The sequence below is a fragment of the Pipistrellus kuhlii genome, unplaced genomic scaffold (assembly GCF_014108245.1).
Source record: "Pipistrellus kuhlii isolate mPipKuh1 unplaced genomic scaffold, mPipKuh1.p scaffold_m20_p_1, whole genome shotgun sequence".
Classification (NCBI taxonomy): Eukaryota; Metazoa; Chordata; class Mammalia; order Chiroptera; family Vespertilionidae; genus Pipistrellus; species Pipistrellus kuhlii.
This window is the reverse complement of record NW_023425404.1, coordinates 155,589,374-155,606,901: the sequence shown is the minus strand read 5'-3', so window position 1 is coordinate 155,606,901 and position 17,528 is coordinate 155,589,374. Positions and strand designations below refer to the sequence as shown.

Sequence of the window (17,528 nt, the reverse complement as noted above, 5' to 3'; positions counted from 1 at the left end):
ATGTCCAGTTGCCAGCAGTTGGACATACCTTTTACAACCCAGGACCGCTGGCTCCTAACTGCTCACCTGCCTGCCAGCCTAACAGCCTGATCACCCCTAACCGCCTCTGCCTGTCAGCTTGATTCCCCCTAACTGCCGGCCTGCTCGCCTCTCACTGCTGCCCTGCCAGCCTGGTTGCCCCCCTCACTGTCCCTTTGCTGGCCTGGTCAACCCTCACTGACCCCCGTGTCGACCTGGTCACCCCACGTAGCCTGCTGCTCAGTTGTAAGGCCATCCCTCGCTAACCTTCCTGCCAGCCTTTTCGCCCCACACAGCCTGCCGTTCAGTTGTTACTGTGAGGGTGACATGACCAATTTGAATCTTACCCTTTTATTATTATAGATGTATATAAATTCTTTGGTTAATCTCTTCCTGCCCCTTCCCCCCCCCCCCCCCACACACACACACCCTCTTCCCTCTGAGAATCATCAGTTGGTTGTGTGCTTCCATGTCTCTGGCTCTATTTTGTCAATTTATTTCATTCATTAGATTCCACATATGAGTGAGATCATGTGCTAATTATCTTTCTCTGACTGGCATATTTCACTTTGCATAATACCTGCCAGGTCACTCCCTGTTGTCTCGTATCTTACTCTTCTTTGGGAAGACAGGGATCCCATGTTGTTTGGCTCCAGACAGAGGGTTATTTTGTTAAATGCTTGTTTCTTAATAAGTGTCTTAGGTCCCAGATATATTGGCAGGGAAGTGAAAATGGCCAGTATACTCCACAGTGGACAGGAATAGATGGTACAGTATCTGAATCTTGGCAAAGCAGAAGAAACAGCTGAAATACACAGCATGATGATGTAATGGAACAAGAATGTATCTGGAATCAAGAGATGGAGGCCTTGCCTCACTGCCCTTAACTCACTGCCCATGAGGGAAGAGCCTGACTCTGAGGGAAGTGACTCCTGACCCTCAAATTGTCTCACCTGGAAATGGGACATAGCAGTGGGCTCAGTGGTTCCCAACTACTGAAGTTCTGATGCATGCCAATCTGTAAGGAAGTTTTCACTGGTCCTAAAGCAAAATGCTGAAAATACAAAGAAATGTAGCATTTTCTATAAAATGCCCCCCCCCTGAGATTATGTCCTTATGTTTTTTATTTTAAAATACCTTTTGTTATGAAATGAAGGTGATCACAGATGGTAGCTGAGTTTTTACTCTTTTTAGCTAAATAGAAAGTTACAAAACTATGAGCCCCCACTTTTGTTGTCTATTGCTCTGTGAAATCCCAAAATCTCAAAACCAGGTGGTGCTCACATATTTAATTTCTCATCCCTATGCACACATCACCTTTGCTGCCTTCTCTCCTGGCCCTCTCTCATCACCTCTAGTCACCCTGCCCTAAACAAAGCCCACTAGTAGGAAACTCTCCCTTCCTCCTTCCCTTTTATTTCTCTCCACTTCCTGTTTTAAATGCACGCCAAATCAATGTAATGATGGTGTCCAGTAGAAGAATGCCCTGTGATATCTAAGATACAAAGAACAGAAAAGCCAGGTTTGGAAGAGAAATTGTAATCAAATGGCCAGTATTACCTGTGTTTAAAAGCTTTTATAAAAGCATTCTTAAGTCTCTTTCATATTAAAAAAAATTTTTTCTCTCTTTATTAAATTTACATTTTCTTGAGCAGCAAACTTAATTTTATAAATTATATCTTACTAAATGGCACACTTTTTCACTATTTTAATTACTAGTTTATTACTGCAGATACACTATATTTTAATTATAAGTTAAATTGGCTTTTATGAACTAGTCTAGGAACCTCATTCCCACTTTATAGCAAAGTTTCTCTTTGTGTTGGGTGTGCTCATAAAAAGGGCCCTGCGGATTGATTTAGAGTCATTCTGGAATCACCACTGGGGAGTGTCTGAAGGGCTATGTCTCCTGGAATGGGACCTCCACTGGAGTGTGGCTAGAAATAGAAACTCTTCCCTCTTGCCACACACTTACCAAAAAATTATGTTGAAATAACCCAAGGAAGGACTTTTCTTTTTGAAAAGGCAAGAATTCAAATTGACCATCTCAAACCTCCCACTGACTACAGACAGGTAGTCTAGAATAGTGATTGAGAATTCAGACTTCTCAGCAGGGAGAGCTCGCTTTGAATCCCAGCTCTACTATTTTGGAGCAGGTTCTAGTGTGACCTGAGCATGCTATGGAGCTTCACTCGTCCTCACTTCCCTCCCATGTAAAATATGGGCCTTAATTTTAACTCATACTAGCATTGCTGGGAGGATTATTGGATAATGCCTCCCAAAGATATAGCCCTGCCACCACCACCATCATCTTCAGCACCGCCAAAGTGATCAACTGAAAGGACACTATCCCAACAATGGGACAATGGCTTGATGGTAGTTCTGAGCATTAGCTATGTGCCAGGCACCCTTCTGAGCCTGGGAGCGGGGCATCACATCCGGGATGAGACACAGTCCTGCCACCACAGAAATTACTGTGTTTGGAACATTTTTGTTAGCAGGCCATCTAAATGGGTTCTAATGAGTACTGGTTAAAATTGTATATCATTTTATCTTTAAAATTTAAATATAGCTGAAACCGGTTTGGCTCAGTGGATAGAGCATCGGCCTGCAGACTGAAAGGACCCAGGTTCGATTCCCGTCAAGGGCATGTACCTTGGCTTCGGGCACATCCCCAACGGGGGTTGTGCAAGAGGCAGCTGATCAATGATTCTCTCTCTTTGATATTTCTAGCTCTCTATCTCTATCTCTTCCTCTCTGTAAAAAATCAATAAAATATGTTTTTAAAAATTTAAATATTTTCTCAAGGCATTCTCAGCACCAGACTAATGTGGTGAGTGGTTACGTTAAATCAGTCATGGTTCCTCTCCCCAAGATACTTAGATCCTCCCAAATGTATTGAATAGAAAGGCCCCCCCGGGGCAAAAGGGTGCTGTTCATCTTTAGCACTGCATACTTCAGGATGAATAAAGTGATTAGATCTCTGCTTAGAAACCCCCTAAGGAAAACCCCATTCTGCTGCTCTGTTTATTATTTGGTAAAATAGCATAAGGAGGTTAATAACTGTCATGAATCTTAAGGCTGTGTGCTAAAACCCCTTCAATTGTTGTTTTGCCAGGTTCTTGGAAAGACCTGCTAATCATTCATCAAAAATACATTTGGCTCAATTGACAAATGTGTGTGTATGTGTGTGCACATGCACGTGTGTGTGTGTGTGTGTGTGTGTGTGTGTGTGTGTGTGTCTACCTAAGGCTGGGTTTTGCTTTGGCTGGAAATTTATTTTATTTCTATGAGAACAATAACATGGCAAGAAGTCTGCTGTCTGTGGTCATTTAGCTCACTTGGCTGGAGTAGCAAGTGACTGAAATATCAACCCATGAGGGAGCCATTAGCTTCTGGCCTGAAACACAGGCTGTGTCCCTGCAAATGCAAAAGAAGAGTCTGCTTGAGAGAGCAGCAGCCTCACAACCAGAAAAAAGGGCGCCCCTTGCAAGCTCTGCTGCCAGAATCTTAGTAGTTTGACTTTTCTCCTAAGTTCTACTTGCCTCCGAAGGCATCGGTAAACTCATTAGCCATCTGTTTCCACACCCCGATTCTTTGGGGACCGTAACCCCTAATTTTGTCACAGTGTCCCCTGCTGGAGAGCTACCACATATCTCTGAGACCTAAGTCACTTTTTGATGCAGCTCCTAGAAATGAAGTGCCCTGCGCCTTCCAGGGCTCCTCTCCATTATCAACTGTCCCCCGTCCCCCACCCCCCTGCCAATTGTAGCCAGCAGCAGTGTGGTATGTATGAGAGAAGGAACATGGGTGTTATAGTCAGGTTCTACTACCATTTAGGCAAATTATAATCTCCTGGATCTTTAATGTTTTCATCTGCACAAATAGAAGTAATATCTATCTTCCAAGCTTGTTTTGAAGATGAAGTAATGAATGGAGAATACTGGGAGAGACCAGATAGCATGGTGGTTAAGAACATGCACAGTTTCTTCCTTTGTAAATGGAACTATACTAATACCTAACTCAGGCTTGTTACATTGGGATACAGATAAACATACCATGCCAGGGTATGAGATGAGAGCAATGGGAGGGCTAACCACTGTTGTTGCCATTTTTGTTAAAACAATTCTTATTCAGGTGCTTAGCAAAATGGTAACGTCCAGCAGTCCCATTTGGTAGGCATCAGGGAACCAAAGGCGAGGGGGCTGCTAGGAAGAGGAGGAGGAGATGGCCCAGGAACTCTGTTTTCTAATATTGCATTTTGGCAGTTTCAATTGTGCTCCTTCTAAATGCCCATGAAGTTGCATCCGTGTCGCATGTTCACAAATAGAAACTACCTCCTAGCACTCTTTATTCCAGGGCTTATTTGCAACTTTAAAAGAGAGCAGAGGCCTTGCCTGCTTCTTGCAGAAGGGTGTCTTTAATTAGTGATGATTGAAGAATGAAGTAAGTCATTGTTTAGTTTAAATTGGCTCAAAACCGGTCAGCCACGAGATAATCCCCTGCGCAAGAGACCGTATCTGCTATCGCCAGCAACGTGGATGCTGCTATAATTAGGTGTGCTGGCAGCCCAGACAGACAAGACGGCTGTTCCCTTCACAAAAATAAATGTGGTATTGATTTATAGACACAACAGGGCTTCGCTCTGAAGGCATCTTGTTAGAAGTCACCTGTTTTGCTTTAAGTCTCCTGGTGATTATATTTTATAGAACTGGATTCTTTCTAGTTATTGTTAGGTTTAAAGAGGTAGACGTAGTCAGTCACAAAGGCTAGGACCTTCTAGAACAGTGGTTCTCAACCTTTCTAGTGCTGCGACCCTTAAATACAGTTCCTCATGTTGTGGTGACCCCAACCATAAAATTATTTTTGTTTCTACTTCATAACTAATTTCGCTACTGTTATGAATCATAGTGTAAATATCTGTGTTTTCCTATGGTCTTAGTCAACCCTGCTAGCGGTTCTCAACCTGAGAGCCTAAGACCATCGGAAAACACAGATATTTACACTATGATTCATAACAGTAGCGAAATTAGTTATGAAGTAGAAACAAAAATAATTTTATGGTTGGGGTCACCACAACATGAGGAACTGTATTAAAGGGTCGCGGCACTAGAAAGGTTGAGAACCAATGCTCTAGAATTGGTGATCTACAGGTTGCCTTTTTCAGTTCAGCTTTCGCATTCTGATCATCTAGGTGACTTGATTCTGGGCACAGGAACCAATGGGAGAGTTTATTAAAAACACAGTTTCCCGGGTCTCAGCCCCACAGGGTCTACTTCAGTAGGTTTGTGTGGGGCCTGAGCATGGGCCTTTCTCACCAGCTCACAGGCGGTGTAATGCTGCTGGGCTCATGACCGCGTTTTAACTAAGCCTGCTCCACCTTCATCTCCCAACACTCCAAACACACACTTTGCTATAGAGTTTCTCAAATGAATTGCCCTGCTTCCTCACGCCCTTGCTACTTAGAACATGCTGAGCCCTCTGTCGGAGATATTTGGTCCACCTTTTTCTTATCTGGCTGATTCCAAGTTGTCTAGCTCGATGGTCAGCAAACTGGGGCTCTCGAGCCACGTGCGGCTCTTTGGCCCCTTGAGTGTGGCTCTTCCACAAAATACCATGGCCTGGGTGAGTCTATTTTGAAGAAGTGGCAGTAGAAGAAGTTTAAGTTTAAAAAATTTGACTCTCAAAAGAAATTTCAATTGTTGTACTGTTGATATTTGGCTCTGTTGACTAATGAGTTTGCCCATCACCAGTCTAGCTCTAAAGCACATGTGTCAAACACAAGGCCCGCGGGCCAAATCCATCCCGCCAGGCCTTGCAATGTGGCCCACACCGGGCTGTCATCACTGCACTCCACTGCATTTCCATCACAATGACAGTTTATGACTGTTCAGTAAACCATTCAGCCCGCGATTTAGGCTGGATTTTAGATTTTGGTCCCTTCTCTGATTGAGTTCGACACCCCTGCTCTAAAGGGACCCCCTCCAGGAGCCTCATCCCCACCTTTCCACTGGAAGTTCCTTGCTGCATGCACCTCCTTCATATCACTCAGGTCCCTGTACTGGAATTTGTCTCCACCAGTCTCCTCCAGCAGAAGGATATAAAGGCCCTGGCAGTGCCTGGAATATAGCAGTTGCTTTATAAACAGTTGCCTAAGTGAATGATTCTGGGCAGGAAAGTTTAGGGGAAGGAGGATTTGTTTCCTTCAAGTCAGGAGAAATGAGATTTGGTGGGAGGGAAGCCTGGGGAACCTGTTAAACCACATGCCTGGCACTAGTTACCTCGGGACTCTGAACTTGTTTACAGACGGACAGGTGTTCTAATGTGCAGGCCTTTTTTTTCACTGAGTGTCTGCCAGCATGATATCTGGCAGATAATTTTAAAAAATATAATAGGCAAGTTTACCTGCCCCTTCAAAGTACATGTGGCTATGTAAAGATTAGTTTGAAAGAAACTGCTTTTAAAGAGAAATCCAGACTATGTAGAGAGCACTTTGAAAATGATATTTAGAAATGTTTCTATTATTGGGATTTTGGTAATAAGAATATGAAACTGATAGAATTCCTGAATTATGATACTCATTCTGCCATTAACTGGCTTTGGTAACTGTGGGCTAATAAAATCACCTCTAATGGTTATAGTTTTCTTGGCTTCAAAATCGTAGCTCACAATTCTTAGTTTTGACAAATGTGCCATGGTTATGTAAGATGTTAACATCCAAGGAAGCTGGTTGAAAGGCATATGGGACTTTATTTTTGTAATTTTTTATAAATCGAACATCATTCCAATAGAAGAAGTTAATTTCTTTAATTATAGTCCAATAGCTACCTTGCAGGTGTGTTATCTGCTCCTGCCCCAGAGCCTTTGCACTTGCTGTTCTCTCTGCCTGTAGGGTGTATCTCAGTATCTCAGGCATCTCTGTGGCTCATCACATCTCCTTTATTATATATATAATTGATTTTTCTACAGAGATGAAAAGAGAGGGATAGAGAGTTAGAAACATCGATGAGAGAGAACCATCGATAAGCTGCCTCTTGCACACCTCCCACTGAGGATGTGCCCACAACCAAGGTAAATGCCCTTGACCAGAATCGAACCTAGGACCTTTCAGTCCACAGACAGACACTCTATCCACTGAGCCAAACCAGTCTCGGATTTCTTTTATATGTCTGCTCAAATGTCATCTTAGTGAGACTTTCTCTGATGGCCATATTCAAAATTATAATCCATGCCTCCCATTTGGAATTCCTCACTTCCCCTCCTGCTTTATTTTTCTCCATTGCACTTATTACCATCCACCTTATTATTTTTCATGTCTTATTTATTGTGTCTGCCCCATGAAAATGTAAGCTAACGTGGGACAGGGAGTTTGGTTTTTTAATTCACTGTGGGATCCCCCAGACCTCATAATAGAGCCTGATAATGGTAGGTTTTCACTGAATAGTTAAATGAAAAGAGCCAGGCAGAAAAATGACAATCAAAGAATGAAAGCCACCAATGGAAGAAAAAAAAAGGGGGAGGGGGGGGTTGGGAAGGAGACAGTGATAGCTGCACCAATCTAGCTGTGCTAATAAGCATAACCAGTGGATGCAAGACACTAGAGGAGGGGAGAGAAGACATGTGCCTGGGGGTAGGGGAAGCCAGGAGAAGGTCAATGGGGAAAAAAGAGTAGACATATGTACTACTATTTGTAATACTTTAAACAATAAAATAAAACTTTAAAAAAATAGCTTTGCTAATGCTATCTAATAAAAGAGTAATATGCAAATTGACCATCACTCCAGCAAATTGACCAGCACATGGCTGCCCCCATATGGTCAAAGATCCTGCCCCTATGTGGACACAAGATGGCCAGCAGGGGAGAGCAGTTGGGAGGGACCAGGCCTGTAAGGGGGGAGGGCAGTTGTAGGTGATCAGGCAAGTAGGTGAGAGCAGTTGGGAGGCACCAGGCCTGCAAGAGAGGGGAGTTGAGAGGGACCAGGCCTACAAGGAAGGGCAGTTGAAGGCAATCAACCCTGTAGGGGAGGGAAGTTAGGGGTGACCAGCCAGCAGAGGAGGGAAGTTGGGGGCAAATGGGCTGGCAGGGGAGCAGTTAGACATCAATCAGGCTGGCATGGGAGTGGTTATGGGTTGATCAGGCTGGCATGCAGAAGCAGTTAGGGGAAAGTCAGGCAGGTGAGCAGTTGGGAGCCAGCAGTCCTGGATTGTGAGAGGGATGTCCGACTGCCCGTTTAGGCCTATCACAGTGTGATCAAAGATGGCCGCCCCCATGTGGACACAAGATGGCTGCCGCAAGATGGCCAGCAGGGGAGGGCAGTTGAGAGGGACCGGGCTTGCAAGGGAGGGTAGTTGGGGGGACCAGGCTGTCAAGCGAGGGCAGTTAGGGATGTCCAGGCCAGCAGGAAAGGGTAAGTTAGGAGTGACCAGGCTGGCAGAGGAGGGCAGTTAGGTGTCAATCAGGGTGGCAAGGGAGTGATTGGGGGTGATCAGGCTGGCAGGCAGAAGTGGTTAGGGGCAATCAGGCAGGCAGACAGGTGAGAACTTGAGAGCCAGCAGTCCTGGATTGTGAGAGGGATGTCCGACTGCCCTCAAGGGGTCCCAGGTTGGAGAAGGTGCAGGCTGGACAGAGGGACACCCCTCCATGCTGTGCACAAATTTCATGCACCGGGCCTCTAGTGAATGATAAGAGTCTAAGGCTTAATTACTAATGACTAATGAGATGCAAGTTCAGCTGTGTTTTCACAGCACTGATCCCTGTCTTCTTCATCTTTATATCCCTCCTTCTCAGCACATAATAAGCCCTAATTATTGAGTGGCAAGATTCACTTGACTAAAGAGGAGAGAAAAGGTAATAAAATTCAAGCCTCGTTGAGGAACTGGGGTTGACTTTTATAAAGGAAAGGTGCTTCCCAAAATATGTTTATTTCAACACAAGGAAATTAAAACCTCATTCATCTTCTAAGACAATTGAGCTCCATTAAGTATTGATGCTACAGCTTTCTTGGAACAGGTACCATTTGTAGTTGTGGAGAAGGCCTCAAAACCAGTATCACTATCACATGTACCAGTTGTCATCAACAAGGACTCACTGATTGGGAGGAGGGCAATTGGGAAGGACTGTTTCCTCTTGGAGCAAAGTCACTTGAGAAGGAAGCAACGAGGCCAGGACTTAATACAAATCATTCCCTGTTTTGTCCCCTCGGGTTCTGCTCTAAGCTAACAAAACCAAACAGTACAGTAGAACAACATTGGCAGTAAGCACAGCATCATTGGTTAGCCAAGACTATGAGCCCTGTGCCGAATGCTTTAAAGCCATGTCATTGCACAGGAGAAATTTAGCTGTGATTCTCTTTCCTCTTCCTATTTTTAAGATGTGATCTTTAATAAGATGTTTTTACTTTGCCACAGTTATAGTGCACAATGAATTGCCACAGGCCATACAACTCCCTGCTGGCATTGACCAAGCAGACTCCATATATACTATTTATGTGCTACTGCATGTATGCAGTTATTATCAGATATTTATAAAAGAACCACTGCATCAAGAACAACATATGGGATGTTCAGAAAAATAAGAAGAAAAATACAGGACACAGTCTGTCCCCAAGAGGCTTACCATTTAAGGGGAGCGAAGGCACAGCAAGTGGAAACAGCTATGCTGGTGGGTGTGCCAGCCTTCACGGAGAGATTAAGTAAACAAAACCATTTTGACCTTATGATGATGCCATTTGTTCAGGTTACTATTCAGATTGAAATTGGATGAGGCCGTGTTATGTTCATAGGACAGGGAGACCTGGGTTTTAGTACCAGCTCTGCCATTAAATCAAGTGAACAAGGTTTTCTAGATTCCCTGAGCCCCACCTTCCTAAACTTGGAAATGGGAGTATTTTCACCTCTAGACTCTGTAAATGAAAACCTCCTCCATTTCCATCTAAAACAGGCCATAATTTAAGAAGTTTTGACCTAGAGAGATTGTTTAAAGTGATCATAAATTATTCTCCCCTTATCACACACACATACATATGTGTTTGTGTATATATATAGTAGGATTTCAACAAATCTGGCTTGAATCCCAGCACACACAATTCTTCTTGCTTAGCTAATTAATATATTAAATAAGTCTTATGAGTTCAGTGCATTCCCAAATATGGTTTATCTAATCTCTTGCTTTGCTATCTTTACTTATCAGTATTTTTCTCAACACACTATTCAATCCAATGAAAAGGCTAAGAAAAATGAAAGATCCATCTACTCCTTTACTTTGCTACTGTATTGTGTGTGCAGTGAATTCTCTTCTAATTCAGCAGATCCAGGTGCAGTTCTGATCAAATAGTCTTACCTAAAATAACCATTATCAGTAAAACCTGATGACAGGAAGGATTTTAATCCTCTGACCTCACTCCAGCATGATAATAATTTTTAAAAATTCAAATATTAATATAAGAAGCTGGTTTTATAACTGTGCTTGGGGTGTAATTTCAAGAGTTCCTGGTGGGAGGGAGGCTCCCTTTTCATTGAATGTATTTTACTTTTTACAGATTTGCTATGGGCTTGTGTAACTTTCATTATAATAAAAATTAAAAAGCGATATTGGCCAACACTTATTGTGCATTTACTATGTGCCAGGCCTTTTATATGCATTACCTCATTTAGTCCTCGCAACAACTCTAACACAAATTTTTTTAAGTTTTTCCATTTTATAGATGAAGAAACAGGGGGTTAAAAACATATTCTAGAACATACATCCATTGGCTCTACTGACATCTTAAGGGAATAAAATTATACGATAGAAATAAAAAATGGTGTGAGAAGTTAATTTACCATACAAAAGTGAGACAGGAATGCCCTATCAATAGAGGAGCATGTTTATTAGGTAGATGTTGGCCAGCCTTACATTACCAAGTCATGCTGAAATTTAGGCTTGGTTCCAGTCTTATAATCCCCAGGTTTTCACTTGTCCATTCTACAGAACCCATTTCTCAACCATCTTATTAAAGTATTTTATTGAAATTGAAGGTTTCAAATATGGGGGGATGTTGAGATGGATAGCTCATTCATTCAGTCAAACCAGAAGGTCAGTGGTGTGTTATCTGTGATCTCTTTCTTTCTCACACCCACAGAAATGAATGTGGACCTTTAGAGAAACCAACACATCAGGGTGTGGTTCTTAACAACAAATCCACTCTTTTCAAATACCTGGCAGATGGAAGAAGTCTGCAGAGAGTAGCAACAATTATTTTAGCAACAAATAAAAGTATAGCACATTCTTCTTGCGCTTCTCAGATTGTTCTTTTCATTTTGCTTAATTTTTATATCTAGCTAAGACTAGGCATGTTTATCCATACTGTAAATAGCACAGCTGATTTCCAGCGGCAAGGTGTAATAATTCACACACTAGCACAAACCTCAGAGGCACCACATGCTCATTGTGTAATATTTTCCCAATCCTGTTATTCGTTTTAGCCTTAACATTACCATAATTCTTTCCAGGAAGCTCCCAATTTGTGAACAGATTGGCCTTGCAGGATGTGTTTTCCCCCCCAATCACTATTTCTTCCACCAACATTTATTAAGGACTTACTATGATCCAGATATTCTTCTGAAAATAGAGCTAGGAATAAAGAAAATGGGCAAATAACCCATATGTTTAGTCTAGTTAAGGAAAAGAGGCAACAACAAAATAGGTAAAAAAAAAAAAAAAAAAAAAAAATAAAAAAATAAAAATTTACATAGTATATTAGATGGTGATGAGACCTATGAGAAAAATGAAATAGGGAGTTGGGGAGGGAGGGAGATAATTGGAAGTTTAAATGGAGTTCTTAAGGAAGGCCTCATTGAGAAGGTGACTTTTTTACAAAGACTTGAAAAAGATGAGGGAATGAGCCTGTGGAGATCTGGAAGACAACTGTTCCAAGCTGAGGAAACAGTAAGTGCAAAGGCTCTGAGGCAAGATATGCCAGGCATGAAAGGGAAGAGCAAGGAGATAGCATGTTGGAGTAGAGGGAGCAAGAAAAACTGGAATAGTAGCTGATGTGCTTAGAAAAGTAACAAGGGCCAGATCTTGTAGGGCTTTGCAAACTCTTGTAGGTTTTTTGTTTGTTTTGTTTTGTTTTTGTTTTTATTGATTTCAGAGAGAGAAATGGAGGGGAAGAGAGAGAGAGAAACAATGATGAGAGAGAATATTGATTGGTTGCCTTCTGCAGATTGAACCCACAACATGGACATGTGCCCTGACAGGGAATCTAATCGTGACCTCTTGGATCATAGGTTGATGCTCAAGCACCAAGCTACACCAGTCAGACTGAAAACATTTCCAATGACTTTAGATTATTTCAAATTCTCATAGAAATAATATTAATTGTGGGGCATGTTCCCAGAATGACCCACTAGAGCCTGTTAAACCCTTACTGCCATTGAATTAAGGTGCTAATCAGACTCTGGGAAGCTGAGCTCAAAGCACTGTACTTAGATCCAGGAGATAGAGGTTTGACTCATAGCTCAGTTGGGTGACTGACTGTGTCAGTTAACATCTCTGAGCCCCATTTTTCTCCTGGGAGAAATAAGGATAACCAATATCTACCCCATTGCTTCATTCTGGGGATCAAGTGGAAACAAAACATAAACGCACTTTGTAGACGTAGAAACGCTATATAAATGTCAGAAGGAGTGGGAACATTCTTATTTCAGGGAAAATTAAGCCCAGGACCTAAGTCAAAATGCCAGGAATGCAACCTTCCCTTTTTCTCATTACTTCTTTTTAAATAGCCGTGGGAATAAACCTCTCCTTCTCGGCACTGGAGGTCAAGGAGAGAGAGAGGACCCTGCTGATCTCAACAGAAGGCACCATCTGGGCTCCCAGCGGATCAGTTGTAACTCACAGAGTGTTTGTACACTGAGACCCCCCTATGGTTGTTGGGTCTGTTGCCAAGGGGTCATTCTCGCAAAGAACCATGGCTTCCCTCCAGCGGCCCTGTGAGCCTCCCCAGCTCAGACTGCCAGGCATTAGGCTGTCTTCAGATGGACAACTTCTCCAAATAACCACAACCTCTTCTCCTTCCCACCAGGCACTCCTCCTACGGAAGGCTTCTGGACGACCATGACTACGGGTCCTGGGGAAACTACAACAACCCTCTGTATGACGATTCCTAACAGAGGAACATGGCCTGGGGAGAGGGATAGCTCTTTATTTATAAGTGATTATCCAGTAGAATTGATAACAAGTACCTGAGCGACAATCTTAAGCCCTGTTTTATTGGTTTGGTTGTTTCATTTTCCTCCCTCTCCTTTGGCTGCTACAACTTCCCCTTTTTTGGTACAAAAAGAACCATTATGTAAAGGTGTGTGGAGGCTGATTTGCAGCTGAAATGGGCCAACCTTCAAGGCCGCCGGGCCAGACCACCAGGATGGAAGCTTCTGCACCCACCACCACAGGACCCACTGTGAGGACGGGACAAGGAATCCAAGTGTTTTATTGGGGGTTACTTTTAGGGGAAATTTCTGTTTGTGGTATTTCTTAAACTTTTATTTAGAAATTGACATTAAATTTCAGTCAGTGGAAGAGAAAGGAGTAGTGGAAGGATCTCACCTTGCAGGTGAGGAAGCAATGGTTTCTCAGATCCCTTCTGAAGGTCTCTTTATCTGGCTGTATCTGACAGGACCCCTGTGTGGCTCTACTAGCTGCATCCTAGCCTCTTAGCTGTTTAATTAATGAAAGAGGAAACTAGAAAGTACTCCGAGGAGGGCAGCAGGCAGAGGGGCAGAGTTGCAGGTTGCTGTCAGATCTCAGTGCACCTTCTACCTGTTCTCCCCTCCCGACCACCATCATCTCTGCTAAGGATGCCTGTGTCCTAGGCATCAGCAGCCGGGATCCCAGCCAAGAGCATTTATGGAGTTGTGTTTCCCCAGGAGCTGAGCTTAGAGAAGTAAAGGGAGAGGCGTGTGGAGGGAGGGAGCTGACATGAACTGAGTATCTCATTAGGTAAAGTGGAAATCAGCTCTCAATAATGACCAGAGGCATCCACTGCTTGGAGGAGCCCAGGGATTCCTTGCTTTATGCCCACAAAGCAACTGGTTTACTGCTAGCTGTCTGTAGAATAATGACTATAAACTGTTTAAGAAAAAAAAAATTTTTAAGACGCTACCTGCAATTGCTCTGTGAGGCATTTCCATAGGAAACAGATGCAGTGATTAATCCATTTTTTTTATTCCCATACACTTACCTTGCTAATTCTGCCCTCTACTAAATCAAGACCCTGGGTAGATAGTCTTAAAATCCTGCATAATAAATTTTGAGAAAGAATGGGTCGTTTTTGCAGGTACCCGTTTATTGCAGTGGTTCTCAACCCGCAAGACAGTTTTGCACCACCACGCCCCAGGAGATTGGTGGGGGAACATATGAAGATGTCTGGTGACAGTTTTGATTATCGCACTTTAGCGGTGCTAATTAGTCAGTAGAGCCATGGATGCACTGAACATCCTAAGAAGCACAGAAGAGCCCACCACGACAAAGAATTATTTGGCCCAAAGTGTCAATAGTGCTGAGTTCGAGAATTCCTAACTTATTGCCGTGCCCAGCTTAACAGAACAGGGCACTCACAGATTTTTAATTAAATAAAATGATTTGTCAAATTTTTATCTCAAAAGTGTTTCATTTTCTAGCTGACAGGTTGTTTTGGGCATGCCAGTTGCCTCTCTATTTGTTTGTGTGTTCTTGATTAGCTTTATTTCATGGCTATAACAGCCCTCCTACAACACATGATATTAGCAACTGGCATCTGATGTCCTGATTTCATGGAGGAGAAAATATCCATTGGGTCCCATTTCAAAATGTATTATATTGTCTAGCGATGTCATAAAGAGCTTGACACTGGTTGATTTTTATTTTTGAACTTGGACCTGCTGCCATGACTCTGTTAGTTTCTGGAAACTTGACCCTCAGCCCATCCTGTCACTTGTGACCAGTAAAGTACTGGCCTAAACCACCATTGCCAGTCTGTCTGTCCTAAACCCCTCTGGTGTCACAGACACCGGGAGCTAGGCCGTGTCCACAAACCTGCCATCCCACTTTCTAAAAAAGAATTTCTTCCTAAACTCTTTAAGCACAAAAGGAGAATGAGCAACCTCCAGGGCAATTTTTAAAAAGGAGTGAGTAATGAGGAGTGGAAATCTGATATCTCAGATTATTTAAAGCAAAAAAAAAAAAAAAAAAAAAAAAGTTTAAAGTGGATATTCTCAGAAGAAAAAAAAAAAAATGGGCAGGAATGGCCAACCATGACCCCTTCAGCAATGGTTGGCCTGAATAACTGTCCTTCTTTTCCACCCTCATTTCTTGCCTAGGCTTTCATTTTGGCAAAGGATAATTCAATTAAATCAGAACATTCCATATTTTTTTCTCTCCCCAAAAGCATTCTGACAAAGTGTCCAGGAAACCCCTGGTAGAGGTGCAGTTCTGGACACTGCTTTCGTCATAGACACTGGATCAGAGGAGCCAGCCTCTTGCCAAGGAATTCTGACCAACACAAGCCATGGACTCAGCCAGCACCTTTCCTTACGGAGGCTGTGATTGTGCAAGAGCAGTTGATGCGTTTGGTGTTCTTATTAACTTCCAAATCCTTATAGAAGAGAGAGGACCATGGACTTAAAGCAGATCTCAACCAGCAGGCAGTTTTACACCTCCCCCAAGGTGACAGCTTCCCATAAAAACTCTCACTCCTTGAGAGGTTAGTTTAAAATACCAATGAGACAAACCTTATTTTGCCAAATGCATTTTTTCTTCTATTTTTGAGTTGGCCAAAGGATTTTAGCAACTGAATTCAACAAACTTGCTACACACACACACACACACACACACACACACACACACACATACACGAAATATGTGGATAATTGACGGCCTTTAACTCAGGGAGAGTGTGTCCAGCTCTACCCAAGAGAAATGGCTCCATCAGATCTAAACAACCACATACCATCCAGGGACAGGAATAGTCAAAGCATTAGAGGAATGTCAGAGCAGGAGGGAGGCAAGCAGCCTCTTCTTAGACTGTAGCTTATAAATGATGAAATAATGAGATCCAACTTTATTTTCTTTACTCGTGGCCCAAGTGAAGGCTCTGTTCTCTCTGGATGCCTGTGTCATCATTTCTTAAATGGGGGTGATGCTTTCATATTGACCTCACCCCATGCTACCTCACAAATGTGTTGTGAGGACTAATGAAACCATGTCTACAGTGTTTTCAGTTTCTGCAGAGGAATATTTATAGACATTTTCAGTATTTTATGTATTCTATAGGCATATAAGTGATCTCAATTCCTTGTTTGTTGTTATACTGGTGTGTTGTTTTTACTTAAATCTATAACATGACAGCTGTATCGTAGCCACATCAGACAGCTCTTACTGCTTCAGGCTACCCACCAGTGCAGCTACTGCTTGAAGGTTAACCACGCCTGGAACCACAAAGGTTAGCTTCCATCTGCAAATGAAGGAAGGTTAAGACATATGCTCACAGACTGTTGAGTTAGGACCCAGGAGGTTAGGGTAGCACAATATGGATGCCTGAGTACTAACAGCCTTTGCCATCTTGGGGTCTTCTGGGTTCTTTGTGGAGTTGATTTTGGTTTGATATCATCTGTTTTCCCTTCATCTTGCTTGCAAGGATGCATGGTTCAACCTCTTGCATCTGAGAAATGAATTTTGCAACTGGGCTAGATGCTAATTTGCATGTCGATCCACCTTCTTTGCCTTTAACCTTTTTTTTTTTTTTTTTTTTTTTTTTTGTAAATGAATGTACCATTTCAACTTTGATTTAAAAGTTCTAGTTGATATTGGTAATAAGTGCTAACCAAGAGACCATTGCCAGATTGCTTTCTTAGGGTGAGTTAGCCAACGTCGTTTAAAGATGGAAAGATCTGCAACTTCTTTGATATTGGATGTAATTGTATCTACATTTGTTGTAAGACTTATTGTATACCAATTATATAAATTAAAGGTGTTAAAAGCTTGTGTCTGACAATGGTGATTCGCATTTTGATATGTTTTGTTACTCAAGCCATTCAGTTGATATGCCCAATATTGCTTATATTAAGTAGCTCTTGCTTGCTCTTATAGAAAATTTATTCCACATCAATAAATAACATTTTCTACAGTGCAGGGAATTATCTCTGATATTTAAAAAGAATTGAAGAATATCAGGAATAAAGCAATTTTCCAAACAGTAATTTTACTATTAACTATATACCAGGTCTTATAAAACAGATGAAAAAAAAACACAAAACTTTGATTCAATGAATAGATGGTGATGCATAATCAAGTCACGTAAAAGCATATTGGCATCAGTAGTACATTTGATAATACTTGGTTCATTCTCTTTCAAAAAGTTACATTCCGTATATTCATCTTTATCTAACAGTTAAATGCAAGTGATATCAACCATCCAAAATATAATTTCAACTCTATGAAGCTAACCAAAGATTATTCTGGTTCTGAAGCAAAGAGCAACACCAAACTGGTAAAA

At 42.2% G+C, this 17,528-nt stretch overlaps 1 protein-coding gene across 2 annotated transcripts in view; it reads left to right on the top strand.

Annotated features, from left to right (window-relative positions):
* The window catches only part of PARM1 (prostate androgen-regulated mucin-like protein 1), a 99,381-nt gene extending 82,354 nt beyond the window's left edge, over nt 1-17,027 (top strand). The window contains exon 4 of one of the 2 annotated variants that reach the window (XM_036413722.2): nt 13,083-17,027. In XM_036413722.2, coding sequence (XP_036269615.1) covers nt 13,083-13,167 — 85 coding nt within the window. In that variant the 3' untranslated portion in view covers nt 13,168-17,027. Of the gene's footprint in view, nt 1-11,138; nt 11,353-13,082 lie in introns of those variants that run through there. The other variant, XM_045571686.1, reaches the window with a different exon arrangement.
* The last annotated feature ends 501 nt before the right edge of the window (nt 17,028-17,528 follow it).